The sequence below is a fragment of the Vombatus ursinus genome, unplaced genomic scaffold, assembly GCF_900497805.2.
Source record: "Vombatus ursinus unplaced genomic scaffold, bare-nosed wombat genome assembly UNPS02014802.1, whole genome shotgun sequence".
Lineage (NCBI taxonomy): Eukaryota > Metazoa > Chordata > Mammalia > Diprotodontia > Vombatidae > Vombatus > Vombatus ursinus.
Window position 1 is genome coordinate 14,808,680 of NW_020954580.1, and position 21,947 is coordinate 14,830,626.

Below are 21,947 nucleotides of genomic sequence, written 5' to 3' on the forward strand. Positions count from 1 at the left end.
TATATATATATATATATATATATATATATATATATATATATATAACTGCTTCTAAAATTATGGCTATTCTAAATCTAGGCGAATAAGAAGCACAAATCTGCACAGCCACACATAGACTTTTTAAATAACTGTCCAGGTTAAAAAGGGGAGAAGTGAAGCAATGTTTTGTTCATAAAGGGAATATTCTCATTGCCACACCTGTATCTATCCTAACTAGGCAGTTAAGGGTTCATAAATTATGCTCTGTTTCCAAAATGGCTCAATAATTTGGGTTCTCGAATACTTTCTAAGGCCCTTCACAACTTCTTAAGTGGACTTTCTATATTACCTCAAATCAGCTAAGATTGACAAGAACAATGTATCCTGAGATAACTATTTCTCTGTGTAAACATGCCACAAGGCTAGCAAAAGAGCTACTTCGTCACATCAGATGAAACAGTAGTTCAGGACAATGTCCGAGGGGAGAAGGTGAAGACACTAAGAAGAAACTGTACCTGTGACCAAAGGTAGCTATTTAAAACTTGCATTTGAATTTTTGCAGAAGTGCCTCCAAAAATGTCTCTCTATGCAAAAAAAGAGATTTAAAACAAACTTCATTATTTAAGTAGCAATTGGCATTGTCTGGGTATTCCTGAAGGGGCACGAGGAGGGTACTAATGGACATCCCTGAACTGTAAATGGAATTTTAAAAATAATTGGCCTTGAAGTAGAGAAAAATGTTAATGAATTCTAAGAGCAAGTGGTAAAATGTCTATTAATGGAAGCTGGAATGTGGCCCATTTACAAGCTGAAGTGAGCGGTCATGATTCTCTGAAATACTAGCAGACACAAAAGGATGTATTTGTTCTATAAGATATACTAAGGCATGAGCTATCATTAAAAGAGTTCTGGGAGAAGGATTGATGATGGGTAAGTCAATTTCTCCAAAGCAAGAAAATGATCTGCTCATTTGTAGAAGAGTAGAACTTAAAGATGCATAAACGATAACAAAATGATTTTACTAGCATATAAGTAAACAGATTAAAACTAGTTGGATTCTCTGTTACCAGGTATACATATCTTATATATCATTTACATATATGTATATATATATATTCAATAAAGAAAATGATGATGCTATAGAAGAGAGTCACCATCTATATAGGGGTAAGGTTAAAAATTATTAATATATGATAAACCACTTCTTCCATGCTGAGAACAATTTAAAGGAGAAAAAAACCTTCTCAATTATTTGGTGGCCACAGCTGCTGTCCTGAGGACCCAGCACCCAGCTCAGTGCTGTTGGGTAATATGCCAAGACAAACTGGGGAGGCATCTGTGATAGCCAGGAACAGTGCTGCCTTACCTGTTCAATCCCTTTAGCTTCCTTTCCATGTTTATAATGTCACGCATCTTAAACAAGAACCATTTGTCAATGGATGTGAGTTTGACGATCTCATCCAGGGGCATGTTGTCATTTATGGCCTGCCAAAGAGAAAAGAAGTGCATACTTTGACAAACACATCACAAAAGTCTAGCAATCATCGCTTGCCATATTATTTAGATACCCTGGGGCTATAACTTGAGCTACGAACCATGAAACTGGCATCACTGAAGTTCCTTCCAATAAGCCCAAAGACTAGTGAGTTGGTTAAGTAAAGTAAATGCCAGAAGTGTATATACCCTGGGAAAGTGCCATCAAAATGAGCTCTATCTCCCTAGCATCATCCTCCTAAGACCAGCATAAAGGGTCTGGAAAAGTCACTTAAAAAAAAAAAAAGCCAAAAGCACGCCACTCTCATCACTACATGGAAACTGTGGGATCGAAATAATCATCTTCCGGTTGATTCTTTGATGAGATCTTCCTAGATTAATCTTCAGAGAGATGTACCATTAATTGAAAAAAGCTCTCATTTTATTTAAATTAATATGACCCCGGCATCGGGAAAGGGTAGTTTACAAAATCCTACATTAAACAGAATAATGAAAATTAATAAGACACATTAAAAGAACATTTCAAGATTTTATAACATACTTTCTCCTCAATAACCTTGGGAGGTAGGTAGTATGAGTATCATCATCTCCATTTTATCAATGAGGAAACTGAGACTGAGTAACTTGCTCAAGGTGACATAACAAATAGGCATAATAGAATGGATTTAAACCCAGATCTCCTAACTTTATAGCTCAGTTCAAATGCCACTTCTAATATGATACCTTTCCTGATTTTTCCCTACTACTATTGCTACTGCTTTCCTAATTGCCTTTATTATTTTTGCTTACATATGAAATAGACATATAATGTATTTTATGCATTTGTATATATGTTTCCTCTACATAATGTAAGTTCTTTGAGGGCACAAGCTGATTCATTTTTGTCTTTGTACTCTATGAAAGAAACTGGAATATTGTGGGCACCTAATAAATGGTTGTTGATTGATCAATTATGTGATATGAGCAAAATGAAAGAAGACGTAAGCTGAAATTGAAATCCAAACTCTTCATATTTTTAAGCCTTTTTGATTAGATGTTATTTCCAAACCTCTCTAAAGATATTTAGTTTCCATTTTTATTATTTTAAAATAAATCTTTCCATATTCAGTAGAGAAAAAACAATCCAATGTTATCCCAGATGCAATATATTATACTTCGATACCAGGTTTTGTTAATTCCCCAAGGAAAATGAAATATACATATCAATATAAATTATGCGATTTTCTCTTCTATGCATGTATTTCTTTTCTTTATAGCTGCTTTTGAAGATACAAATTTGTGATATATCCAATCATTCTCTATCTTCCTTCACTTATTTCTACTACCAGAAATTACCATGGGGCAACTAGGTGGCACAGGTGATAGATCATCAGCCCTAGGGTGAGAAGGCCCTGAGTTCAAATCCAGCCTCGGACACTTACCAGCTGTGTGACCCTGGGCAAGTCATTTAACCCTGATTGCCTATACACACACACATACACACACACACATACACACACACACACACACACGCACACAAACATGACTATGAAAGTGAGTATTAGAAGGCAGAATACGTAATCCCCTTTTGACTAAAAGTTCTATTTAATAAGAACATCCATTCTAGTTCTGATTGTTATATCACTCTGTTAATATTCTCCTTTTTTAATTTTGTCAATAATATCAGGTAAGTTCCTCAAAACTAAATACTTTTGAGTATCCTGACAACTAATTAGTCAATCAATAAGCATTTAATAAGGGATTACACTAAATACTGGGAATATAAATAAAAAAGGAAAATATTCCTTGCCCTCAAGGAATTTATATTCTAACAGATATGGTAATATCCTTTTCTTAAATGTTCAATCAAATGCTGATTGTGACAGGGTAAGGTAAATAGAACCTTGTGTTAGGATAGCACTCCTGTAACTCTCATTGTAAATGACTGTGACACCTCAGGTATTGGTAGGTCATTACAACATGAGGAAGAATAGCCATTTGGTAAGTCCCAATCACTTTTATCCAACAGAAAGCCAAATGCTAGCGAGGCCTTGCTGCTTTGTCTTCAGGCATCACTACCCTCTTGGCTCTGACGTACCACTGGCATGAAAGTGATTATCACCCCCAAACAATTCTGAGACTGCATTACTGTTTTCAAAATCAGAAACAATGCCCTATGTGCCCTTAAACCAGGTGAGATGGCTGATCCAGTCATCTTGCAATATGACGGCAGCAGACAACCAGCCCATGAGCAAATTGCCCTTTCCCGAGACTCATGAAAGCCAGTGAAGATTTACACACTCCCTTTACTCTTTTTCCCCTTTCAGTTTTTCTCTTCCCTTCAGCTTTCTCCAGGCCTTAAATTCTTTGTCAAAATCACCAAGTCGCTGGTAGCAGTAGAAATAAACAGTAATGATGACCTCTAACAAACAGAAATAAGCTCCTTCCTGTGGTGTTGCTGGCAGCCAATAATTTATACCATAGTCATATTCCCTTCTTGATAGAATGTCAGGTACTTTGTGCAGGAGAAAGTCTCCACCCACCCACCTACACAAATTCTAAAGAAGAATCCTCATGCTTTAAGTAGCTCTAGAAGGAGGATTACTTTTTACTTTTAGGTCCCCAGCCCATGAGACACTTTGGTAACTCCCTGTTTTTAGGGATCCTTACCCATTCTCTTAAGATAGCCTAGGAGCAAGACTGCTGAGAATAAGAAAAACCACCTTTCCCTCCCTTTGAATGAAAGAATGGATGTATAAATATACTGGGTATTTACTGGGAGATGGTTTTGAGGGGACTGTGTTTGTTGCGTGTGTTATAGTAGGGACTCCTTTCATACACGGGTTAGACTACAGAGCTGTTTTAGTCCCTTCTAACTCTCAAATTTTGTAATTATGTGAGAGGAGGGCAGAAGGAAGAAAAATAAAGAAGATGAAATGAGGGCTTTGAGGAGTTATTTCTTATCCCAATGCCACTAATTATCTTAATTCTATAAAACCTTGACACAAGATCAGCACAGTAACACATGGATCCATTTATTTAGTAAAAGACAACCCCTTCTCAGTTTCATTAAAAATTGAATGATTTCAAATTTAAAACACCTAAAGGATAATAGAGGGAGTAGAACTTATATGTAATTTAAAAAAAGAAACCTTGATTTTCTCCGTTTCTTCCCCTCCCCAGGGGCTTATAAACTGACACAAAACTGCCCCTGGATTCAAAACCACTTACAGTGTCTTTCAATTCCTACAAAGGTAAATTACAAAGGCTGACTCTCCCTTTAAAGAGGAAATTCATATTCTCATCATTTCAGCACTATGCACACATGGGCACGTACAATGGTAAAGGGGGGCTTCAGAGCTCAAATGTGGCTTGATACTCTTCGAGGATTAATGTTCACTCTTTCTTAAATGTCAAAAAGCCATTCTGGGATTTCTGACCAAACAGATCCCAGCTGCCTGAGTCACCTTTTACAGAATCAGATGAGCTGAATTTCTAAACTACAAGCACAGTAAACATGAAAGAAGATTAATATAGCACCTGATTTGCATGAAAAGGAACTACAGGGTGAAAAGGAGAAAAATTTAACTTTTTGTTTGTTTGCTTCAACAGAACCAAAATTTTCAAAAGGATTCAGAATAAGCATTTGGCTAGGCAGACTCTTAAAGAGAAGAAAATTCTACTTTAAAACCATCCAAGTAGGAGAGAACCTAATATATTCTAAAAAAAGGGACAAAAACTGGAACTACACCAGAAATAAGGCAACAAGCAGAGCTTATTGGTACTGGATTTCTTTCTTTGCTTCATCTGCTACCTGTCAATGCTCCTAAGGAATCAAGATATAACATAGAAGGTCAGTTGGAGGGCAGCACCTTTTTAAGTGGTGCCTTTAAATTGATCCTATTTTCTAAAATGCAACACTGTTTTCAATTTTAAGTAAAAAAATTGTCTGGAAAAAATGAATAGTCAATAAAGGCATCTTTGCAAAACCATATACACGTATCTATATATGCATGTTAACAAATTGGGATCTACTTACTGCAAAGAAAAGGACACTCCTTCTATGCAATGGTAATATGCCATTAAGGATAAGCAAATAAAAGTGAATTTTCCATTTCTCTCTCTCTCTCTCTCTCCCTCTCTCTCTCTCTCTCTCTCTCTCTCTCTCTCTCTCTCTCTCTCTCTCTCTCTCTCTCTCCCCCTCTCCCTCTCTCCTTTCCTCCTCCCTCCCTCAGAATCCTTGCTTTAAAGTATCAAATACTGGTTTGGGAAACCACAAACATTAAAAAAACAAAAACAGTGAAAAAATAATTTTCAATTCCCACCAGCCTCTTCCTTCATTACCTTAGCTATGGCATAGATACGTGTGCTAGATGGTTCTGCAAGCTCTGTTCTGAGATCTAGATTAGATGGCCAGTCTTTGTTCATTGGCAGACGGGTGGTAAAACCATCAACTGAAGGATGACACATTCTCAAAGCCTTCTGGAAACTCTCTTCAAAGGTACGACCAATAGCCATTACCTGTAATAAACACAAGTTTAAGGATTTCATGTTAATAAAAAGACCTAACACACTTTTTCAGTTTTTTACTTAATCCCACAATCATTCATTAAATATCCACTATTTTACAGCTGTTGAGCTAGGCACTGAACATAAAAGGATGGGGAAAAAAAGCTTCTGTCTTCAAGGAGCTTCCATTCTATCAGGAAGATGCAACATTTAATACACCCTCTTTGCCAAGAGGGAACAGGGAGTGGAAAGGGTTGGGGCGGGGGAGACTTCAAGAGAAAAGAGCTTTGGAACCCCTACTGTGAAGTGCAAAAGTCAACCAGAGAGAAATACTAGTGAGATCAATTGGCAGCGTTATGTTATTATATTTTTTTTGCAGCTGTCTTCAGTAGCTTGCACTTGGGGGCAGAAAAGAGGTAAGGATAATTTAGCAAAGCCTGGGTGGCTATAGGAGAGGAAGATAAGGAGCTTGTTTTGTACCTGATCAAGAAAAGGAGATCTCACTGAATGGAATGAACCCTAAACCAATATGATTTTGAACAAAGGACAAAGAGTTCACTTTGGAGAGCTAGAAAAAAAAAATCAGTATGGGTGACACAGCTCCATTATATGGTTATGGCTGATCAGGGTAGGGTTAGCTCCCAGTTACTGTGACTCTGTTATGAACTTTACTATGAAAAACTGCATAATTTGTGAACACAGGGAAGAATAATTTTTCTTCTATTTTGAATACATTTTCTTACATTTCTCTTCCCTGGTTTTTGTGATATATATTTGCATTGGAACAAAATCTTCTATTGCTTAGAAATTTAGATTTGCTTGCTAAGGACTATGGTTTTAAAGTAAGGTAGTATCTGAAGCCTATGAGTCCCTATACAGTAAGATTACCCTGTCAGGGCATATGTGAGCAAAGAAACAAAGCTTTTTCTACACAATGATCTGCTAGTATATAAGACAGGCTGATTTTATTTATGGATTTTAATTCATATTAATGGAACCTTTAGAAACAATCATTATTGAAATATTCAGACACTATGTTCAGAGACTATATTTCCCACGGCAAAGTCAGTCTGGTAGTCACAGTCATGTTTACAATTAATTGAAGATTGTTTAGAACAATTGCGGGGTAGGGAGGGAAAGGATTCTGCTTTAGACCACAGGAAGGCAAGAAATGATAGAGTGACCTTGTGGCAATCTAACTGTTTTAATCACATAGACATGGTCTTTGAATTTTTACATTAAAATAGCAAGCTGCTGATGAGTATTCAGTCTATGACTTAAAGAAAAGGTGATGGAAATACTAGCTCCATTAAAGTTCCATGCTTTCTTACACAGAACTAGCTTCCTGGGTTTATTTCTTTAAGCAATGTATAAATTATTTAGAAAGGTTGGTGACTGTGACAATGGATAAGAAGGTAAGGTCTACTAAGAAAAACAAAACAAAATAGCCTCTCAAAACAGTATGTTTTTTTCATGGATTCTTTATAGCTGCAAAGAATCTTAGGGATTTATCATGGTGGATAGCATCTTGGTCCAACATTTCTCTTGCTCCCACCTTTCCAAAGATAAACTAGCAGAGCTAGATCCTCCAGTTAGACGTAAAACATGCCAAGTGTTCTTTCTGGTATCTCTCCAAAAGGAAATTACAGTATTTGTTGATATAGTACAGAGTTCATATTTAAGTACAGAAGGAGGAGGGGAGAGAAGTAATTGGAAATATGAGGAGTTATATTTCTGCTCAATCTAAGGAAACACTTCCTAACCATTAGAGTTGTCCTAAAATTGAACAGGCTGTCTCATGAGACAGTTAAGCTCCCTTTCACTGGACGATGTGAGGTGAAGGCTTAATGGTCCATTTTCAGAGATATTTTAAAGGGGATTCCTGTTTAGATAGTGAGGGCACTAGGTAGCCTCTGAGCTATCTTCCAATTTTAAGACTTGATGCTCCTATGAATCTATGATCTGTTGGGAGGCAAAATAGTATAGTTTGAAGGATTGCAGAATGAAGAATCAGGAGCCATAGATTCTAGTTGCCACTCCATTCCTAATCAGCACAGGAAAGTCCCCAGTGCCTCTGAGTCTCTGTTTCCTCAAATTATAAGCATGGATATTTATACAGAGCATCTTAAAAATATTAATGTGATTTGAAGCTACTGAAGCTATTAAAGGTAAAAACACCCATAAGACTTTTGGGATATCCTGTATAAGACTGTAAATTTTGCAAAGCACATTAGAAACATTCTTATCTCCTTAAGAACAACTTGGTAAAGTGCTAAAGCAATTATTATCTCCATTTTATGGATAGGAAACTGAGGCTGAGAAAATCCAAGTCCAGAATCAATGTAGCTATTAAGTAAATGAAGTGGAATCTAAATCTACATCTTCCTTACTACAAATACAGTATTCTATCTAATTATATTCCCCAGTCTGTCAAGAAAGTGTGGTGTGGGGAAAAGAGCACTGAATTCGGAGTTAGGGGCCTTAGTTTGAATTCTGGTTACCTATGTTGTGACCTTGGGCAAAACACTTAATTTCTATGGAACTCAGTTTCTTTTTCTGTAAAATGAGGGCATTGAACTAAAATGATCTCTAAGGTTTCTTCCAGTTTCAACATTTTATATAATTCATTCAGATGCTTTTTAGGTGCTCCTTAACTTAATTATATGGCATCATACTAATTCAAATATCACTGATTTCTCCTAATAATGCTTTCAGACTGTTTGGTTTTAAAAATTAAAATAAGAGTAACACAGTAACGGTATAACTCAGAATGTCCCTTGACTTATGCAGTGGTCCTGCAAAAGATGAGACAATGTGTTCACAGATTTTCCAGCTAATCAAAGAAAGGGCTTGCAGCAGTCTGCTTGAAATGAAACACTTCATACACTACTTATGTGTTGCTATAAAATAAAGACATTTTTATATCCTTTATTAAAAATTTTACTAAGTTTTAATCTTCTGTTGCTGAGGTGTGATTATAGAGCAAAGTAATGGTACAGGTTCTACAATCCACACACAAAATTGAGTCTGATTACTTTATCCTTGCTCTGTTTATAAGGGCACAGAGGCCCTTTAAAACAGGGGTTATAGTGTATAACATAATCACAAGTATGCAATCATATATGAACACACAATTTTGAATAATTTGCCAAGGTTTATGCTACTTAAGTTATTACTATTAAAATATAACATTCATAAATTATATTCTACTTTCATAGCTGAGTTATTTTAAATGCCTGCATTAAAAATTCCATTGATATGCATTTAATTATTTGTCACATATATATACATATATATCACCTATCTAAAATGACATAATACTGTAAATAGGTAAGGAAAAAATAAAACCTAGGACTAAACAGAGATTAGAAATAATTTTAATTATAGCAAAAAGGCATTAATCTGAGCCTAGCTTTATTATAGTCTTCCCAGCCTTACTTCAAATGGCAATTTTTCATAATGTTAATGTACACACATACAGAATTAGTGTTTAATCAATACTTATACTATCATTTTAATAAGGAGTTAGCCTTTGCAGAAAAAGCAATATTGACAAAATAATGAGCTTTACAGGCTCATGGGTTCAAAAGGGATCTTAGAGATTATCTAATCCAACTTCTTATTTAAAGATGAGGAAATGGGAGCCCTCAGAGAAGCCCCAAATCTAAAGTCACACCAGTTCTAAGCAACAGAGCCTAGATTCCAACCCAGGTCCTCAGACTATAAATCCACTACTTCTGCCATCTCTCAGGCATCACAGGTCTGAGTTATTTACTGCTCACTGCTTTATGAGTCTTAACTGTTGAAAATATGAGAATCTCAGTGGCATACTGGGAAAAAAAAAACACTGGAATAGGAGTCAGGAGACTCTGGTACTAGCTATGGCTCTGTCACTAACCTGCTTTAAGACTTTATAGTCATTATGTCCAAAGGGCTATAAAACCATGCATACCCTTTGACCTAGCAATACTACTAACTCTGGATCCCACAAGAGATAAAACAAAAAGGAAAAGGACCTATACATGCAAAAATATTTATAGCAGCTCTTTTCTAGGGACAAAGAATTAGAAATTGAGGGGATATCCATCAGTTGGGGAATGGCTGAACAAGTTGTGGTATGTGATTATGACAGAATACTCTTTTAGAAATGAAGAGCAGGATGCTCTCAGAAAAACCTGGAAAGACTTGCATGGGCTGATGCAAAATGAAATGTACTGTGTACTGTAAGGTGATCAACCATATTGTAAGATGATCAGCTATGAATGACTTAGCTATTCTTAGCATTACAACGATCCAAGACAACTCTGAAGGACTTAGGATGAAAAATGCTATCCATCTCCAGAGAAAGAACTGATGGTGTCTGACTACAGATTGAAGCATGGGTTTTTTTTAGCTTCCTTTATTTTTCTTGAGGGTTTTTTGTCTCTTTTCTTTCACAACATGACTATTTTGGATATGTTTTGCATGACTACAGATACATAACCTATGTCGAATTGCTGCCTTCTCAATGAGGTTGGGTGGGATGGGGTGGGAGAAAGTGAGAGAATTTGGAACTAAAGTTTTAAAAATGAATGTTAAAAAATGCTTTTACATGTAACTGAGGAAAATAAAATATTAAATTTAAAAATAAAAAACTTTTTAAAAGACTTTATAGTTATTTAAACTGTATTTTATTTTAATTTAAACTATTCTTCAGTTTCTTCAACTGTCAAAATAGGAGGTTTTAATTAAAGCATTTATAAAATTCCTACCATCTCTAAAGTTCTATAGTTTTATAAAACCATTTTCTCTATATGGTTTAAAATATAGTATAATCATTTGTAAATAGTTATCACTAGGTTGTTCCTAAATGAATCAAGGCTAAGTATTTTAAATCTGCAGTCTCTGAAATTGTTTTTTAATTATATTTTGATGGCTGCATTTTAATATAATTGATTTTCTTTATAATCCTATGTATTTTATTTTATGCATTTAAAAACATTATTCTGAGAAGGGATTCCTAAGTTTTGCAATAATCCCTATGGGGTCTATCACACCCAAAAAGGTGAAGAATCTCAGTCACAGACCAAATAGATCTTAGGCAAAGTTAATTTTTACCTTCATCCTTAATAATTACATTAATTCAGTTTATCAGAGGGGGAGAGAGGTAATGCAGTTAACAAAATATTTTCTATAGCTAATTATAGTAGAGAAAGCTAGGTACTATAGTCCATGGAGTGCTGGATCTGGAGTCAGCAGGGCATTCAGACACTGCCCACCTCTGTTTCCTTAATTGTAAAATGGGGATAATAATAGCACCTACCTCCCAGATAGTTGTGAGCATTAAATGAGATAATGTTTGTAAAGTGCCATGCAAACCTTAAAGCACTATTTAAATGCTAGTTATTATCATCACTTTCTATATTTTGAAGAGATAAATGGCTAATTGACCAAATATATTATTGCTTCATTTTTTCTACTTGAAAGTCAATTAGAGTTGTCAATATTAATTATAGATGTATATGAATTTTCATTTTTGAGTCACCTTTCTTCTGAAGTTCTGAATCCTGGGGAGAGACCCTACTGGGTCTGTGACAAAGTTTGACTAAATAACTCTTGCTTCACAGTAAGAACTAAATGTTCTCTTACACATAGTGATGGATACCTAAACACTGTGGGTTTATGGACCGACACTTCTTCCCTTATTTCTTAGCTTTTTTGGCCAACCAAAATAACCGTATTTATCTGATTCTGAAAATGCCTTATGTAAAAATACACAAAATTTGAACCATGTCCTTCTCCCCACCTTGAAAGTTTTTTAAAGAAATTCTTGCCTAGACTGAAATGATGATAGATAATGAATGTCAGCAAAAGTGAAGACCTCAGATAATGACCCAAAAGTGAACATTGTCTAAATTCCCTGTGACCTTTTGGTTTATAAACCTTGACTTTGAGCTTTATGAGAAGATGTACTTCTCATCGAATTTACACAATCTAATTGCTTCATTTCTATTTGAAAACATTTATCAGAAAAAAAATTTTGATGGCATGGCAGTTTTGGTCTTGATTAGAGGCAGAAAATATGAACCCCTACACAGGAAAAAAATTCAAGCAACCAAACAAAAATGTACAACTCATAAGACATTTTAAATTCAAGTTGCTCCTTGTCTGTCACTCCTTTAAAATCCTCCATTAGTATTATAAATACCAAGAAACCCCATAACTACATATAGAATAATCAAGTTGTCCTTTGCAAATAAAATTAACACTCTTGGCCCAACGCTGGTGCAGCCTATGATTTTTTTCCTTGCTTTTCAAGTGATGAAGATGGTCTTGCACTGTTCCATTCACTTTGTCTCATAGTTCTTTTTGGGACCAACAGGCTGTGCTTGCATGGCAGCTGAAAAGTTTAGGTAATTAGATAATTAGGACTGACCGAGGAAGTAATCAAAACCAACAGGTTTTCATGGAGATTCAACTCATGACCTAGATTTTATCTATTGCTTCTAACCAATAAATAATCATAAGCAAGGCACTCTTACACCAAACTGCAGGCACCTGTACTTACCAACATTATAATTAAGCTAAATCCTGTAACCAAATGGAAAAACTCTTTGGGAGCCTCAAAGGCAAGAGTCTGAGTCCTTTCCCTTCCACTAACTACCAATAAGAAACAGAAATGGCCAAAAATGACATTTACTTATTTTAGAATGTTTGAAATCATACATTCAACTCTCATCTCTATGCAAATTACTACCAAATCTCTATCACCCATGGGCTGATAGGATCAAAGCACTTAGAACTGAAGGAGACATTTAAAAATCACTTCATCTAATATCCTCATTTTACAGGTGAGGAAACTGAGGCCTGGAGAGGTGAAATAAGCTGCAGAGATGGGCTTCAAACCCAATTCCTGACCTTACTTCTGAGATACAGATTCCTATCTCCAACTACCTGATGGACATTTCTACCTGAACATTGCATGGGCACCTCCAACATAGTACGATCAAGCTGAGTTTATTATTTTTCCCAAAAAAAAAATTTGCTTCCCTCCTATGTCATTATGTCTTTCTAAGTCACCAGTATTTCCCAAACTCCCCTATTTGGATCCTTGGGATTCTCTGATTCTTCCTTCCTCTCTCTTCCTAAATACAATCTGTTAAATTCTACCTCCTTTTGCATCTTTCTCTTCCATTCTGGTCCCACTGACACCAATCTAGATATGTCCTCCTTACTATCCATCTTGACTATTGCAATAACCTCCTAATAAGTTTTCCTACTTCCCTCCTCTCCTATTTCTACTCCATACTTCATTTATATTTATGTCAAACTTATCTTCCTGTTGCAGAGATATGGTCATATCACCCCTTTGCATAAAGATTTATAGTGGATATTAGATTTAGAACTAAATAAGAATTCTCATTTTGGAGATAACATAGCAGTCATAGAGGTAATTAAGTATTGCTAGGAATAGAGCCCAGGTCCTCTAACTCCAAACTCAGTGTTCTTTCCATTACATTATAGTTCCTCTAAGCTCAAACCCCATTTTCCTAGAATTTAAGACCCTCTCCCATCCAATATTGCCCTACTTTTCCAGTCTCATCTTCTCTTCATACTATGATCTAGACAAACAAATGTATTCTCTAGTCCCCATAAACACATCTTATAGTTTCCTACCCCCATGCCTTTGCTCATGCAGAGCCTCTGGAATGTTCTCCCTCTCCAACTGTACCTATTGGAATTCCGACTCAATTTAAATATCCCCTTCTCTACAAAATCATCTCTCATATCCTCTTTCCTCTTGAAGTTCACACAGCCCTTTGTTTTTTGCACTATAGTTATGTGTTTCAGTGTGTTATCTTTCTATTCCATGAAGGCAGGCACTGGGGATCCAAAAGACAATATTAAATCTTTGTTCTTTCCTAAGCACCTAACACAATACTCTTTGAAGCACTTACTATGTGGTTTTTAAACTGAATTAAAAGTTATAAAATCTTTAAGTGATTCCAATATATGGGAACCTGCTGGTGAAACTCTTTATTCTGTATTTCTTTTAGAGTGTTTAGAGCTGAAAGAACACTTTAGAAATGATCTACTCCAAATACCCCATTTTATAAATAAGGAAACCTGGTCCAGAAAGTTAACTTGTGACAGAGCAGAGAGATTTTTCTTACTCTCCTGATTCCTAGATCATCCCTCAATGCCTCTCAGGTTATTTTATCAGTTTTAAGATTATGTATCTAGAGATAGAGGGGCCTTTAAAGGTCATCTAGTCCAACTTTCTAATTTTACAGATGAGCAAAATGAGGCTCAGGGAGGTTGTCACTTGTCCAAAATTGTACAGACAGTAATTAGCAGAGACAGTATTTGAACCCAGGTTCACTGACTTTAAGAAAATGCTCTTTCCATTGTGCCACTATTATTATTTTTCACTCATTGAACATTATATATATAAACAGTTTAAAAGAACTTTGAAACTCCTTGAGGATCAGAGAATTGTTCCTGATATTTCCCTATGTATAGCAATCAGATAAATGTTCTGCATACACAAAATTCCTATAAGTTAACTTTTAAAAGAAATATGGTTATCAGAGGAATAACAAAGGAATTGTTTTCCTTTATTGTCTCTCCAATATTTACTTGTCAAGCCATGTTAAAGGTTAGAATATTCTCCAGAGGTCCATAAGTAAAACTGAGAACAAAGAATAAATAAAGGAGGAAGCAAACCACTCACCTCTCCTACACTTTTCATAGAACTACCAATTCTGCTGGATGTTCCATGAAAGCGATCAAGATCCCAACGAGGAATTTTAGTAACCATGTAATCCAGGCTAGGCTCAAAACAGGCTGAGGTCTTTCCAGATACGACATTCTGGATTTCTGGTAAGGGAATTCCTAGAGCAATTTTTGCAGCAATGAATGCCAGTGGATACCTAGAGGAGAGAGGTCAGGCAACATTTTGCTAAACTTTTGTTCAACCACTATGTATTAATAAAGCAATTCAGAATGCAAGCCTATATTTCACAGAATCATTGTGTTGATTCCATGTCAGAGTTACAGATGATTCTGTGCTCTGTACAACATTTCAGTAGACAAGTGGCAGATAATTTGAGCTATGATAAAGTATCTAGGCATAGTTCACATAAAATATTCAACTACTTAAATCAGTCTGCATTTTAACATTATGCATCTTCTCAACCCCAAGCAAACAGGTGCTCTATTCCTCTGACAAAGTGCTCATTTCTTAGTGACCTATTCTAAAGTAAAAATTTTCAAGGTGTTCTGAAAAGTATAGTCAATTCTATACTTTTCAGAAAAGTATAGAATTGACTACACTTAGGGAGACAGGGCAGAAAGAAAGAGCTGTCAGATAAACAACAGGCTGGAAGTGTGAAGTATGTGAGGAGTGAGGCATAGTCTATCTCTAAATCAACATCTAAGATAATTTTATCTATATATCAACCTAAGGCAACTTGCTAAGCCTAAACCAATAGAAATTTTAACCTTCTCAGCTATATCAAAAACTATCTTTCTTAAGTGGCTGAAGAACTGACAAGAACCACAGGTAGAACCAAAGAATTTGAGATCTGGAATGGCCATTAGAGATCCTAGACCTTAGAGTCAAATGGGGCCATAGAAATTAGGTAGTTGGACTCCCTCAATTTCCAGATGAGGAAACTGAAGATCAGCAAGGGAAAGCAAGTGGCCCAAAGCCACACATCCAGTAAGTGACAAAGCCAGAATTAGAAGCCAGGTCTTCAGGGCCTTGCATATGGCAAGCGCTTAAGTACATGTTGATTAATTGATTGAACCAAGCCCTGAATTCCTCCTACTATACTACAGAGCATTTTATAGGCATGTGTATATAAATGCTAAATGAGATCTATATTAACAACAGCAGTGGGTAGAATTAATTTGCTCTCTAATCATACTTGTGCAAGTTGTTGACCTAAGATACCTGTCGACCTCATCCAGTTACTACAGCTCTTTGGTTGTTTTTTTGTTTTGTTTTGTTTTGTTTCGTTTTTTTTGACCTGTGGAAAAATACCCAGATCATTTGGTTTTGTAGGAGATTTGCTACCTCCCTCCCTGACAAAAAGGCATTGAATGATGTCATTTGTCTACATCTTGCCATGGGACTTCCCAGTCTATAAAAGTTGGTTAAGGACTGAAATTAAGAATTAATTTGCACTTTTCAACAGCATCTGCAAGGCAGAATTAAGAAACAGATTTTGAGCAGACTGCTTTGACCACCCAGATTTTGATTAGTTTATGATTAGCTGACAGACAAAGCGAGCTAGCTATGCCATTTGCTTCAATCTGGCATCAGACTCATTAATAACTGTGTCCTCAGGGTTCCACAGATGATCTGCAGCCAACATACAGAAATGTAGAATATAGTTTGTAAATACAGCACAGTCTGCTCCTAGCAATGAGTTTTCGATTTACATTCTGGAAATTGGGAACCTATGCTGATATAAACCCATTCTCATTAGTCCTGGCTTACCCTGTGGCCTTTGAGGCTAAGGCAGAGCTTCGAGATAGTCTGGCATTCACTTCAATGATGCAGTATTCCATGGAGGTAGGATGCAGGGCAAATTGGATATTACATTCACCAACGATGCCCAAGTGACGGACAACATTGATCGAAGTCTGTCTGAGCAGCTGAAACTCGGCATTGGAGAGGGTCTGGGCAGGAGCCACAACAACGGAATCACCTGTAGAGTCAAGCAAAGTGCCTTACTTGAGGACAGCTGCTGACAACCTGTCTAACCTAGTGCATCATCTGCCTTCGTGACACAAGACAGATACGGCTCAAAGGCTCATTCAGGGAAAGCCTAAACAGATACTTCAAGGCTCATCAAATTTGACTGCCTGGGGAATGCACAAACATCTTTGGAAAGATTTTAAAATATTTCCATGGGGAGATAAACAACAACAAAAAGGGCCCACTGAAAACAACTTTAATTTGGTATTCTCTCAATATCCATTGTGATACAGTGGAAATTGTGGACCAGAAATGAGGACAACTGAATTCTAGTCTGCTCTCTGCCATTTATTAGCTGTGTGACCCTGGGCCAGTCACTTAATCTTTCTGAGCCTTTCGAATTATAAAATGGGGGATAATAATACCTGTCTACCTTATATGCCTTATTAAACAAATACAATGTATTACTACTGTTACCTTGTCTGGCCAATAAGGATAACTACTGGAAGAAAAAAGTATTATAATAATAGGAAAGATCTCATGACTTAAGACAATTTATACCTACTTCCATTATATACATTTCTTTACCTGTATGGACTCCCATGGCATCAACATTTTCCATGCTACAGACTGTGACACAGTTATCTGCTGAATCTCGTACAACTTCATATTCTATCTCTTTCCAGCCTGTTACTGATCTCTCCACCAGAATTTGGTTGGTCATAGCAAATGCCTAGAAATACGAGTTTTTAAAAAGAATAAAGAAAGCAAAGTCAAAATGTTTCTTAAATATGACAAGATACGTGTTGTGGTTGTGGTAGTAGTGGTGGTGGAGGTTTTCTAATCCACTAGCTAGAGCTTTTGTGAGATTTGGCATTTGTCCTGGATCAAATCTTGGCCAACATCAGCATCTCCAGCCCAGTTAACTGTCATTCCCAACACTCAGGGAGGCACAGGGTGTCAGAAAAATCAGAGCAATGCTAGAAATAACATCAAGCCACGAATATGCTTGATTTATATTATTGAGAGTTGCCATTCAAATTGCTGATATGGTGTTAAATCAACCTAATTTTTAAAAAAGAGAAAATAATTGAGCAATCAGGCATAGGAAAATGAAATTATTTCAGTAGTTAGGCTTCTATGAAACTGAAGAATATGACAAATACAAATAAATGTGGAAAAAGAAATCTGAAAACTCTAACTTCTCTAAAGAGCAATTCCACTGCTTATGGGAGGACCCAACACTAAGCAAAGGTTAGGTGATAGTGATATGGAACATGATGAAGAAAGTAGTAAAGAAACATGTTTCAATCAAAAAAACCCACAGCTTTAAAATTAGGAATTGCTATAGAAATATATAGCATGGTTGTTGTGCTGGTAAGTCAGTATTTTTGCACTACAGTGACATGTGTCTTTGGCTAATATAGCCTGAGTAGGCATATAAATTAGTGTAATTGCTGTAATTATTTAAAGTTTACTAAGTAATCACAGTCAGCAAGAGACTGAACAAAAAAAAATGTCAGTTAGGACATTTAACTCCTACAAATACAGGACATACCAAAATGTCCATTTCTCTTTGTCTGTGACAGAAAATGACAAGTTGGAATGGAAATTGAAGGTCATCTGGTCTAAGTTCTACTTAAAACATGTATTTAATTAAGAGTCAGAAAGGGAAATGAAAGCCTCAGTGGCAATGGCATTTATTTCCTACAAGTCCCTGAGATCATTCAACCCAAAGAAGCATTAAGCTACATTTTTTTTCGTGAACCTTCTCTGCATTTTTCCATTTATTTTGCACTTTTGCAAACAGCCTGGCATAAAGTAAGCACTTAATATATGCTTGTTGATTGAGTGATACTACTACCAAGATCCATTAGCTAACAGTTATTGGCCACACGGTAGGATCAGTCTTTTAAAGGAGAAGCTTGAGTTTCCAGATGTATTTTTCAACATTTATCTGCACTTGTATTTTCCAAGTTAACAGAAAGCACAAGAACCAAATGATTTTGCCTGCCCATGTACTACTGCTGATTTGCTTTTCTTCTTAAATTAGGTTGACTTAAAAACCTCTTCATTTAAATGGAAAATACTCGTAATGAAAAGAAAGAAAGCTTATCAAAAGATGGTTTGTAATGAAATGGAAACTCTATACTGATGGTCTATAAGATTTCAGTCAACTCTCAAAGTAGCTCATCTATTTATTGAAAAAAGTAGAGAAGCTCAGTTGAGAATCAATTAAATCGTATTATTTCAACAAATATTTATTAAGCACCTATTAGGTGCAGAGCACTACAATAGACTCTTTATGCAAATATGGATGACATGGCCCCTGGCCTCAAAGAGTTTACAATGAAAGTTTAAATAACAGTCAAAGCTCTAGATGGCAGTTTAAGAGTAGTGAGTTGTCCCAAGGAAGTACATGATTAATTGTCAAATAAATTACATATTCCTTAAGTGCTAAGGGAAGTTCAGAAGAAAGATACCAATCTTCTTAAAATTCCCCTCCACATACACCATGATCTAGTTATACTGGACTACTACCTCAAACACTATATTCCATCTCCTGACTGCGTGACCTTTCACTGGATATTCCTCCATACCTGAAAGGCTTTCTTCCCTTCCTTCCTCCTCTTGACTTTCATGGTTGACTTCAAGATACCCCGAATCTTACCTTCTTCAGGAGGCCTTTACCATCTCTAACTTATATTTTCCCTCTGAGACTACCTTCTATTTACACAGTTTATATTTTGTATTTACATAAAGATTTGTATATTGTCTCTCTTATTAGAATGAGACCTCCCTGAGGGCAGAGCCCAAGTTTTTCCCTTTATTTGTATCCCTAGTGTTTAGCATATTGACTGGCTTAATACATGCTTCTTAATTAATTGAATGACTTCAGACTGTAAGTGGTAAGAGAGGACTTTCAAGACATCAAGTAGGAACTTGATCTTCTAAAATGGGATAGGAAGAGCAAAAAAGGAAAGATGGAGAGGAAGGAGGAAACATGATTTTATAGAGCTCTATACAGGTCTTTCTCTTTACTAAAGGCAGTCCTATTTTCTATTGGATTGACTTAAATGAACAAAATGTATTAAAACAATATTTTTGTGTTGTCTTTTTAGAAATTAAATGCCCCCAAAGACTAGAAGCTCTACAATTTCTATTTACATCTCTGCACACAGTGATCGTTGAACACATGATTTCAGGCACATTTGTAGAGGGAAGCAGTTTATTGGTTTATCTAGAAAGGAAAGATTGCCTTCCTCGTGCAATCATGAAAAAAAATTGAAAAATTCCCATCTGGGGGCACGGCAAAAGAACAGAGGACAGCCCTGGGTAGAAAGGCAATAATCTTCATGTTTATTTTGCAATTCATAATGCTTCATCCTCTCCTACAACTGACTACTAAATTCAATTCAGAACTGTTCAAAAAATTGTGCTGACTAATGATTTTCACCCCAATCCTAGCCTTTATACTTGGGGACCTCAATTTATATGCAATGTCATATCAAATAATTTCACAACTAATAACTAATTCTCAGATTCTGTAATTTCTACTTGTACTCCATCCCTGTCACACACAGAAATAGTCATACTCGTGGTCTCCTCATTACCCACAAGGATTCCCTACCACAATCCTTAACTCTGAAGTTCCTCCATCTGAACATAATTGCTATCCATTCATCTTTTTGTGTGTCTCATTCTCTCCTAAGATGATTCTCCACTCTACCCACAATTTCCAGTCACTCTACATCTTTCTGGTTTTTTTCTTCAAACCATCATCCCTATTCTAGCCTTTCTACTCTACAAAATCTTGACCCTACAGTTAACCATTTGAACTTCACATTGCCCTCTCTACCCTTAAAAATCTTGCCCCTCTCACTCTATCACAGCTCATCCTTTTCCAAACTCCGGATTATTCCAAACCCTGGATTATTCCCTCCATCCACCGTTTCTTCTACTCCTGATATGTTGCTAAACACAGATGAAGTCACACAACATTCTGACTGAATCTACAACAAATTTATATTATGTAAAATAAACTGAGTCCTCAATGATGTACACCAACTCTTTTACTCTATGGTTGATTCTCTATCCTCTCTTAACATTATCTCTCTCAAAACTCTTTCCTCTAGCTGCCTGAATAGCTGGCAATCCTCTTTGCTCCAGTGTCTGAAAAAAAAAATAATTTTCCTTTCCAATGCCAACCCTTTTACTTATACATTCTTCCACCCCTTCATGCCCCTCCAGGAGCCTGCCCTTTCATTCACTCCCTCTCCCTACCTCATTTTAATCTCTCCTTATTCACTGGCTCCTTTCCTTCTGCTTGCAAACATGCCCAGATCAGTCCCATCCTTTAAGAAATCTCTATCATCCCTCTTACAATCTAGTTCTCTCCTTTTGCACTGCTCAACTCCTAAAGAGGGAAAAGCTATTTACATTGTTTACCTACCCCAATTTTCTCAATTTCTCCTGACTTTTCAAACCCTTGTAATAAAATTTCTGAGCTCATTACTCAAATAAATCCATTCTCTCCAATGCTGTAAATGATCTCTTAACTGCCAAATTCATAGCTATTACTCAGTTCTTGTCCCTCTCTCTGAAATACTTGACACTTTTGACCACAGTCTTTTTCTAGACATTCTCTTTTCTCTAAGATTTCATAACACATCTCTTTCCTGGTTTGCCAACTGCATGTCTGACCACTCCTCAGTCTTCTTATCTGGATATTCATTGATATGCCAGCCCTAAGCATTGGTACATTCCAAAGTTCTGTCCTAGACTCTCATCTCTTCTTTCTTTATTCTTTCTATGATTGCATCTACTCCCTTGGGTTCAATTATCATCTCCATACAGATGATATCAAAACCTATGCATCCAACTCTAATCTGTCTGCTGAACTCTTTTCTCACGTACCCACTGTCTTTTTTATTTCTCTACTGGGTGGTCCACAGGTGTCTCAAATTCACCATTTATAAAACAAAATCTATTCTATTCCTCTCCCCAAACCTTCCCCTCTTCCTAAATTTCCAGTTTCTGTTCAAGGATCCAGGTTTGAAATATTGGCACTGTCCTCAGCTCTTCTGTCCCCCTCACCCATATCCAAGCAGTTGCCAATTCTTATGATTCTACCCCTTTGATATTTCTTATATCCATCTCTTTCTCTCCACTCACATGACCACCTCACTAGTCCAGGACCTAATCATTACTCACCTATATTAGTTTAACAGCCTCCTAATTACTTTCTATGCTTAGTCAATCCATTCTTCACATAGCTGCCAAATCAATATTCCACAGC

The 21,947-nt window shown here is 36.3% G+C and overlaps 1 protein-coding gene across 1 annotated transcript in view; it reads right to left on the minus strand.

The window, feature by feature from the left end:
- CPS1 (carbamoyl-phosphate synthase 1) overlaps nucleotides 1-21,947 on the minus strand; it is a 156,515-nt gene that overhangs the window by 69,043 nt on the left and 65,525 nt on the right. Inside the window, exons 18-22 of the mRNA XM_027873827.1 lie at nucleotides 17,237-17,381; nucleotides 16,448-16,658; nucleotides 14,675-14,873; nucleotides 5,797-5,973; nucleotides 1,346-1,464 (exon numbers count right to left, since the gene is read on the minus strand). Of these exons, the coding sequence (XP_027729628.1) occupies nucleotides 1,346-1,464; nucleotides 5,797-5,973; nucleotides 14,675-14,873; nucleotides 16,448-16,658; nucleotides 17,237-17,381 (851 nt within the window). The remainder of the gene's footprint in view (nucleotides 1-1,345; nucleotides 1,465-5,796; nucleotides 5,974-14,674; nucleotides 14,874-16,447; nucleotides 16,659-17,236; nucleotides 17,382-21,947) is intronic.